A 9,039-nucleotide genomic window follows, 5' to 3' on the forward strand; every position below is an offset into this window, starting at 1 on the left:
CTGGGGTCAAAACCTTACAGAAAAATTGCAAAAAGGGAAGAGGATGGGCAGACAGATTTTTATAAAAAGGAAAAGGGGCGGGGGAAGAAAAGGCAAAGAAAAGCCTTTCATTTCCTCTCTTGATCTAGGTCTTCACAGGGATTGCAGCAAAGAGCAAGGAGCCTAAATTTTAGTCAATTAATTACTTGAGAACACAAAAATCTCTTTTCTTGATTTTTCCCCCTATCTCACTCCACCTCAACTTGATGGACCCGCTTCTCACTGAGGCTGAAGAATTTGGGTCTAGGTTTCAAAAGCCTCTGAGGTGCTACAATCCTGAGACCCTTTGGTATCGATTATAATTAAACTCTAATGATGCTGGCCTGGAGTATTGATGTTCAGATTAACATCTCCAGCATCTTTTATTACTTTTCCTCTGCCTCATGTTTTCCGTTTCTTTCATCACTTGAGATCCTATCTGCACAGTGGTAGTGGTTTACCGCAGCTTTTTTCTCAGTTAAAAATAAAAGTCAGAAAAACTGTATAATGGAAAGCTCCTGAGGCCTTGCTGTTAAGAAGCAATTGCATCCCTGTGGCCAAAGTGGCCTCTCTAACCCATTTCAGCCCCTTCTTCACCCCCCAGCACTTTGCATACAACCAGCCAGAACGTTGCTATTCTACTTTTCCTCAATTCTCGTCTGCTCCTGGCCCAGTTCAAACAAAATCTCGCTTCATCTACCTGCTTGCCTGCCCTGGACGTGTTTTTTATAAACACAGACATTTTAAGAAATATATCAGATGTCAGTCTGTGGAAGGCCTAGTATTTGTACATTCGATATTTGCCTCTTTCGTGAGCCAATACACAATGCCGTCTCACTACACTACCAGCTTTGTTTCCTTGATGAGGCAACTGGAAACCAGAAAGACTTCTTTGGGTGCTAGACTTTTAAAGAGTATTTACATCTTAAAGACGGAACTGCAGACCTGCCTCGCTTGTTACTGAGTTTGGTTTTGGATTTGGGGTATTACTTTTCTTTCTCTTTTTCTGTTGTTTTGGGGGGGGGGGTAGTGGGAAAGTGTGGGACAATATAGGTTCCCAAGAAAAACCTGGTTTCAGGTATATATCATCTCTCTCCTTTTTGGCCCTATAATTTGGACTTCTAGGAAAGTTTGACCCTCAGGGTAAGTGGGCGGTTATGCAAAGTTGCGTTCAGCTTCTAGGCCTTGCCGACTAGCATGAATTTATTCTCTTTGCGGAGATTCAAACTAGCAGAGTGAAACCCTAGACATCTTCCTGGGCATTATCCGCTGCCCTGGGAAAAGTGATCTGGAGGTGGTGGCCCCTTACTTTCGAAGCTCTAGTGGAAGTCAAATCAGCTGGAAACCCAACGCCTTGCCGGAGTAGGTAGGGTGAACCTAAATTCCCTGACAGCTTCGTCACGGTGCCCTCTCTTTAAGGTCCGCCAGCTTCGCCATAAAGGTTCTTGGTTTTGGTAGGAAAACAGTTCTCATCGACGATGACAGTGGAGCTTAAAACTGCATATTTTCTGAGAGCCCTACAGCTCTATAGTAATAACATTATGAAGTCACTGTGGATTGAATAGATTAATAAAATTCCTTATTCCAGTGGGTCATCATCTACCGATAAAAGCATTTATCTACTCCAGTACCACTTCTTTTATTTACCCGCCAAGAGATCTGCCCTTCATGGATCTGCCCAGCATCATCGCCTTTCTCTCTCAGCCTTGGCAGAACTTGGGCTCAGCGTTTCTTTGTCTGCTCCAGCCTCTCTCCCTGGCTCTCTCCCATTTATGGCTCGCACGCTCCTGTTGACACCCTTGTCCGCACAGAACTATATTGTACTGGATCCTAATACACACCAAATCCAAGTCTTCGCCTGTCTCGGAGTCAAGCCAACCCAGGACTGGTATTAGCTATTTTCATTGCTGTTATCCTGTTCCATTTTAAAAGATGATCACGGAGTCTTGGCTCAAGGTACCCTCCAGGAAGCTACCCGTGAGCTCCAGTGAACAAGAACTGGAGAGTCATTTTCCCGTTATGATGCGTCTGAGATCACCCAGCCTAAATATCCAAACATCTCCTGGCTCTCCTCCGACCTGGTTGTTAAACTGGGGTTTAATGATTCCCCTTCGATAACTAAACCTGGTTTCCACAGATGCCTGCTTTTATGGGTGAGACAGGAATGCAGAGATATATTTATATGTTTGTTCGTAAAAACTGGAAAATAAGCTCTGAACACGCTGTAAAAAATATTCAGTTACTCACCAAACAGACTAGTTAAACTGGCAGAAAACTGATATCGGCCACACCACGGATTCGGGGGGAACGAGGTGCCGGGTTTTCAACATTCGGCAAGCTGGAGGAAACCCATTTAGGGGTCTTGGTGTCCCCTGCAAGAACAGTGACAATCGTTACATTAACCATAACCCTAATCAAAAACGAGGATGTCACAACCTTTTGACTCCGCAGTCAGTCTTTGACGGTGATGCTCACAAAATTACCCTTCCCTTTCAAGACTTTAGTTTAATTAATGGGAGATTGGTTAGGAAAGGAACTACTCTGTCAGATGCTGTAGCCTCCTCCCCAAGCCTCCTTCCTTAACAACAGCTCTGGGCTTCGGGATCAGAAGAGTTCCTAGTGGCATCGGTTGTATGCATATATACAATACAGATGAAAGCATCAATAAAAACCTAAACTAAGCTTGGTCCTGGGGTCGGCACAAAACCATTATTGTGCCACTCCAAAGACAGCAGGAAAAATGCATGAAGAGGTCTAATTTTATTTTTTTAATCCTTTTTTTAAAAAGCCCTGAAAATCAGTATCTGTGCTGTGTTCGTAATCAAAAAAAAAAAAATAGTAATAACGACAATAAAGGGAAATGATACTATACCTGGCTTGAGACGATCCGGTTTTTTTAGAGGATTTTTAAGATTTTTTTTTATACCAAAGTATCTGCTAAACTCTTGCATTAACCATTGGCTGATTAAAAAAAAAAAGTTTAAAAAAATCCTCCTTCGTTTTAATTATCTTATGGATATGAAAGAGTAGCCAATCCTAAAAGAGGACTTCAGCAATTAGCAACGTGAACATCAAAAAGTTTTATTGCAGAGAGCCCAAGGCACCGCCCCTGCCTCGCCGCGATTGGCGTGGACAGCCTCTGACGACATATATTAACCCGAGCTGCCCTAAAGATGTAGCTGTACATGGAGTTCTTGCTGAGAAAATCGGCTTGTTCCCGGCACCGCCACCAGTACAGAGAAGTCGCCACTGAAACTCTCACCTCTACTGACTCTGCCGCTGCCTCTGCCTCTGCCTCTGCGGATCTCTAGCTCGACCCACCAGCCAGACAATCCAGGCCCAGCCAGCCAGAATCAAACGCTGGGCCCGGGAGGAGCTGTTGCGCCCCCGGCGCCTTCTGAGCCCCAGAACGCAGGAAAAGGGCCAAAGAAAATGGATGCGCTGAGATCACTCTGAAAGGCCACGGATCCAAGCAGGGAGAAGAGGAAGGGGAACGAATTCCTCGCAAGCAGAAGTCACATTCAAGGACAGACAGAAACAAACAAATCCCCCACCCCCAAAGCATTAAAGAAAAAAACAAAACGACCCAAGAATAAAGGGGGGAGGAGGGTCTGGGGGGGGGGGAGGGGAGAGGGAAGAAGAGAGGGGGAGGGGAGAATCGGCTGGAGGTGATTTCACTGTGACTGGTACATCCCCCTCCCGTAGCCTCTGAGACTCCGCCAGTCCAGCCGGGCTCCTCTCCCCAGAGTCTCTGTGCCTCCTTCCCTCAGGGCTGCGCTGAGAGCCCTACAGGATTCAGCTCAAGGAAGTGGTCCGGCAATCTGTGAAGAACGAGAGACAGGAACTGCCTTCCCTCTGCTTGCCCTGTCTGAATCAGGGGCAACCTGGTAAATTCGTTTACTCGCAGTTGCCGTTGTCTTACCGCCGCCTCGGTCACTGAGATTTGGAAACCCAAGGCCCCAGAGACATTTTTGGAGAACAGAGACTTTTGTATGAGCAAGAAAGGACAGCCTTTCCACACTGCAGCAGCAACAACAACCTCGTTTAGCCGGGAAGGAGGAGGAGGCAGAGAAGAAGAAGAAGGACAGAGCCTGGCTGAGCATCCGTGACCACGCCGCGAATTTGGCCAGCTCTATGGCTAGCCTCAGGCTGGACCAGTGCTGCTGAAGCCCTTCGGCGGGCCTGCCGGGGCTGGGGGGAGGGGAAGGGGTGCTGCTGCCGCCACTACCTCTTCGAGGTAGGGGAGGCTGGGGGGTGGGGGGTGGGACGGGGTGGAGGAGGAAGAGGAGAGAAGAGGCAGCAAGCTCCTGGCCCCAACCCCCCGGTGCAACCGGTAGGCTCTAGGGCCTCGTGGTTGAGGACACCGTGGAACGCTAGGTTGGGGCCCAAAGTGCGAAATGAGTCTAGTGGGAGGCTTCCCCCACCACCCGGTGGTGCACCATGAGGGTTACCCCTTCGCCGCTGCTGCTGCCGCGGCTGCCGCTGCCGCCGCCAGCCGCTGTGGCCACGAGGAGAACCCCTACTTCCACGGTTGGCTCATCAGCCACCCAGAGATGTCCCCCCCTGACTACAGTATGGCACTGTCCTATAGCCCCGAGTACGCTAACGGCGCGGCAGGGCTCGACCACTCCCATTACGGGGGAGTGCCACCCGGGAGCGGGCCTCCTGGCCTGGGGGGACCCCGTCCGGTGAAGCGCCGGGGTACGGCCAACCGCAAAGAGAGGCGCAGGACTCAGAGCATCAACAGCGCCTTCGCAGAGCTGCGGGAATGCATCCCCAACGTGCCCGCGGACACCAAGCTATCCAAGATCAAGACCCTCCGCTTGGCTACCAGCTATATCGCCTACCTCATGGACCTGCTGGCAAAGGACGACCAGAACGGGGAAGCGGAGGCCTTCAAGGCAGAAATCAAGAAGACAGATGTGAAGGAGGAAAAGAGGAAGAAGGAGCTGGTCAGTAACTGCAGGGATGGGGGAGGAGGAGAGAGGGAGGAGAGGTGGGGGAGGGGTGGCTACGTTACTGCTTGCTGAAGGCCTTATCAGTATTGAGAATAACTACGATATTCCAAATTCTTCTACTTATTTTCACACATTTCTCTGTGGAAGGTCAGGAGGAAGTCCTCCACCTTTACTCGTCTCTGCAGTAGAGCAGGCTTCGTTCCCACTAACTCGCTCCTCAGGCCAGATTGCCAGCAGCCGCAGAACTAGTCTTCATTAAACACCTATAAGCAATAAAAGAGTTTTAGTATCAAAGCGTTTTGTTAGGGAAGGGAACTTATACTTAGAGAAGAATTTGGAAGCAGGTGAGGTTTTTATTCTGCAGTTACATTTGTTTTTTGTTTTGTTTTTACCTTCAAGTGTTTATTAAAGAGCTAATGCAAAGGTCTCTCAGCTTCAGGACTTAATGTTGGTTAGAGACACCTCTTGAAGAGCTAACACTGTCCTCCCACCCGCCAAAAAATAAAAAGCCTACCCTCTTTCACTATGCCACATTTGCATCCCTTATTTTTGCCTCGAATTCTGTTTCCCCTAAATTGAATCCCTTAGAAATCCCCAGATCAACTTAATTTGCTATGCCAAATATGTGAGTAGCTTTTTTTTTTTCGATGAAAATAATTCCATTCTCATGATTTGGGGGTCTTAAGAGCTTTGTTGGTGTATTAGCAAAAATTCGAAAGAGAAGGGGGGAAAGTCCAACACCAGATTTGGTGAGGCTGAAGTCTTAAAGAATGTGTGAAGGCACCTTAGCCCCACATCCCAAGCTTGACCAGCAATAAAATACTGGATTCATATTTCCCAGATAGCTATCATTCCTGAGCATGTGAGGCTTTATTTGAATTCAATTATAAATTTTAATTTGAGAAACAATAATAAATTATGTTCCTATTGTGGTTCTTGCTCAATCGTAAGAATTTTCAAACCATTTTCAGAATTCTCTCTTTTTTTTATGAACAAAAGTGGTAGATATTCAGTATGTCTAGATTATTCAGTAGAGGATCTTTAGAATAATCCCACTGACCTGCTTTCTTCCCTGGGGGCCAAGGGTGCCTCAGTCTTTGGTAACTAGTAAGACTCCAAGAGTGTAAATGAATATTGCCCATTAGAGATTGCATGTACATCCACTATATGTCTGATCAGCATAGAGACTAACGTTGATAGTCATTGGATGATAGAAAGACCCTTGGAGTCCCGTTATCCGAGGGTCTTTGGGCCAGACAGAAAACCCAAGCCAGGAAGGGAGAACCCGGAGGCCAAGAATTAGGCGGTGTGTGGCTTTGAACCCGGGAAATCTTTGCCCAAATCTTCCCTTGCACCGCAAGTTTTCGGTTGCCATTAAAAACATCCAAAAACAGACTTCCACCCCCACCCCACCCCCCAGAGGCACTTCACCCCCACCCGAGGTACACATCTGGCATAAGGGAAAAGGCCCCCAGCTTTGCTATAAAATGCTTTAAAACAGGCGGTGGTTTTATAAACTTTCCGATGCAGAAGGGTTAGCGTTGCAGACAGGAGGAGGCCTCTCTATGCCTGAAACCAGAGTAGCAGAGATCTTTGTAGTTTAGTTTGTCTCCTCTGGCCCTGGTTGAGCTTTTCTGCTGTCTCCCTCCCCCATCCCGGCCCCTCCTTGCTATTTCCCCTAAGGTGAGACGGAATAGGGCTATCAAAAGACATCACATCTCATCTCTGAATTTCTCCTTTGCTCTTCTTTCTCCCTTGCTTCCTCTCTGCCCAGAATGAAATCTTGAAAAGCACAGTGAGCAGCAACGACAAGAAAACCAAAGGCAGGACGGGCTGGCCACAGCATGTCTGGGCCCTGGAGCTCAAGCAGTGAAGAAAGAGAGAGAAAAAAAAAAGAGAGAGAGAAGGAGAAGAAGAAGAAAGGAAAAGTCCGGTGGCTGGACTTGAATGGGCTCAAGGAAAACCTCTCCAGGAGGCTCTGCAGACATCTGCTCCGAGGACTTTTTGTATTTGGAATCAGCCAGTTTATTTATGTGCAATTTCCCTCCCTCTCTCCTATTCCCCCTTTTGAAGCACCCTATCCCTATCCCCTCCTTTAAAAAATGGATATTTGAAGAAAGCATTCCATATTTTAATATGAAGAGGAAACTCCAGTGTGGTAAGGGGTTCTGTCGTCTCATAGGTTTGATTTGTGTTGGGTTTTTGTTGTCGTTGTTGTTTTGTTGTTGTTTTTTTTTTTAAAAGAGTGTGTGTCCGAGTGTGAATGTTCCTTTTCTGCCTGTATAGGACACTCAGCATTGCAACTCAAGCAACCCAGCTAAAAGACTCCTGACATCAGTGTGTATGTGAAGTGTATCTTTAATACTTGGCCTTTTGGATATAAATATTTCTGGGAATGATAAAGTTATATTTCAAAGAAGAAATGGGGCCACTAATGTTATTCTGTTGGTTTGGTATGTAGTGTTGCCATTTTATTAGTGGGCTTTCCTTATTTGAAGATGTTCCCAACAGCTACTTGTGTTGTGCACTTCCGTCCTCTAAAAAAGAATGTGGAGTTTAATTAATATTGAAGGTGTAAACGTTGTAAGTATTCAATAAACCACTGTGTGTTTTTTTACAAAAAAAAAATCTTTTTATGTTTTATACCTCAAAGTGTTTTGGAAACATAATTGTTCTTGTTTTCATACTATTTAAAAGATTCAGAAGTAAACTAAGTTATAAAGATTGCCTCTAACTTTATTTTAAGAAATCACTAATTAAAACCAATCTACATATATAATACCCCCACCCCCACCCAAGAACCCTCTGAACTACAGCCGAAGGACCGGTGAGAGCTGTCTTAAGCTCTAAAGGCCATAGGGTTTTCCAGGTCAGCTCTGAGTGATCTTTTGGATGCAAGACTTTAAATGTCAGGCAAGAGAATGATCGGAGATCCTTGCTTAGCTCGAAAGGTGGGAGTATCCACAGGTCTTCCAGGAATATGAAATAGCCTTTTGTAGAGCTTTGTGATCGGATGATGGGTGTGTGTGTGTGTGTGTGTGTGTGTGTGTGTGTGTGTTCAGGACGTGACCTGCGTGGATTCTTTCCACTTACTCCATTGACAAAATTTGTTTGGGGTGTTTTGTTTTCCTGGGGAGAAGGTACATATTAAAAGTATGTTTTTTAAAAAGGGAGAGAGGAAGAAATGATGATAAGGAGACAAAGGAGAAAAAGACAGAAGGAGACACGGCCTGAAATTTTGTCAGGAGTCTGCAACTCCGAGCCTCACTTATCTGTTAGGGACGTTGGACCCAAGGTGGAGGGGAGGTTTATAGTAATGTCCGTGATTAGGTAACAGGTAATTCTATGTCAAGTTAAAAATCGCAAACAAGACCTGGGATTTAAGTTGGGGGTAGGTAGGGTTGGGCGCAGAATGTTAGATTTATAGTGAGCTACAGGGAAATGGATAGGAACTTTTGTGAATCTCAGAATTCTCGTGGGCTGCAGGCGGTCAAAAGGAAGGCAACATCCTTCCCCTTCTACTCCCCACTGTTCTCCCGAAGTCCCCAGCCTCAGTGGACTTCTCTCCTTTTCAGTGATTTTGTGTGTCTTCTCCTTCCCTCCCCTCCCCCCCCCCATACACACAGTCTTTGGTCAAATGGGCTGAAAGAAAATTCATTTTACCTCAAGCCAGAGACCAAGGTTTTGCCTTGAGCCCGCAGTGTGAGTAAACTAAATCCTAAATATTGGAAGAAACTTAAGGGTCATAAAGGACTTTCTAATAAGCCTGAAGGTGGTGGGGGTAGAATGGGAGTGGGAATGTTGGGGAGAAGGAGGGAGCAGAGGGAGAAAGGTGAAATATATTGAAAAGCGGTTTGTTCAGGAAACGCTCAAGTATATAAATGCGGTATTTGGCACAGCTTGCTAGAGAGTTTCCATCTTGCTTGAAAACCTCGGGGTGATGTTCTTTCCTGGAATCTCCGGGGTAGTCAGCTGGCTCGAGAACAATCCATCAAAACCAGGGGTCTGGCTGGCTGTACCCTATTTTGCCTGTCGTCCTTCCCTGGCCTGTGGCTGGAGAGAG

General features: G+C 46.4%; 1 protein-coding gene and 1 long non-coding RNA gene across 4 annotated transcripts in view; one reads left to right on the forward strand and one right to left on the reverse strand.

Moving 5' to 3' along the window:
* The window catches only part of LOC138167868 (uncharacterized), a 108,505-nt gene that overhangs the window by 2,179 nt on the left and 97,287 nt on the right, over nt 1-9,039 (reverse strand). Inside the window, exons 1-2 of one of the 3 annotated variants that reach the window (XR_011169978.1) lie at nt 4,866-4,982; nt 2,266-2,390 (exon numbers count right to left, since the gene is read on the reverse strand). This is a non-coding gene — a long non-coding RNA (uncharacterized lncRNA). Of the gene's footprint in view, nt 1-2,265; nt 2,391-2,890; nt 3,823-4,865; nt 4,983-9,039 lie in introns of those variants that run through there. The other 2 variants (XR_011169977.1, XR_011169979.1) reach the window with 2 other exon arrangements.
* Nucleotides 4,263-7,604, forward strand: HAND2 (heart and neural crest derivatives expressed 2). Its single transcript, XM_069096823.1, has 2 exons — nt 4,263-4,970; nt 6,751-7,604. The coding sequence occupies exons 1-2, from the start codon at nt 4,416-4,418 to the stop codon at nt 6,847-6,849; spliced, it is 654 nt and encodes a 217-aa protein (XP_068952924.1). The 5' UTR covers nt 4,263-4,415; the 3' UTR covers nt 6,850-7,604.

This window comes from Petaurus breviceps, unplaced genomic scaffold (assembly GCF_028583685.1).
Source record: "Petaurus breviceps papuanus isolate PSGF00001 unplaced genomic scaffold, PetGlider_PUasm1.0 126, whole genome shotgun sequence".
In the NCBI taxonomy this organism is placed as follows: domain Eukaryota; kingdom Metazoa; phylum Chordata; class Mammalia; order Diprotodontia; family Petauridae; genus Petaurus; species Petaurus breviceps.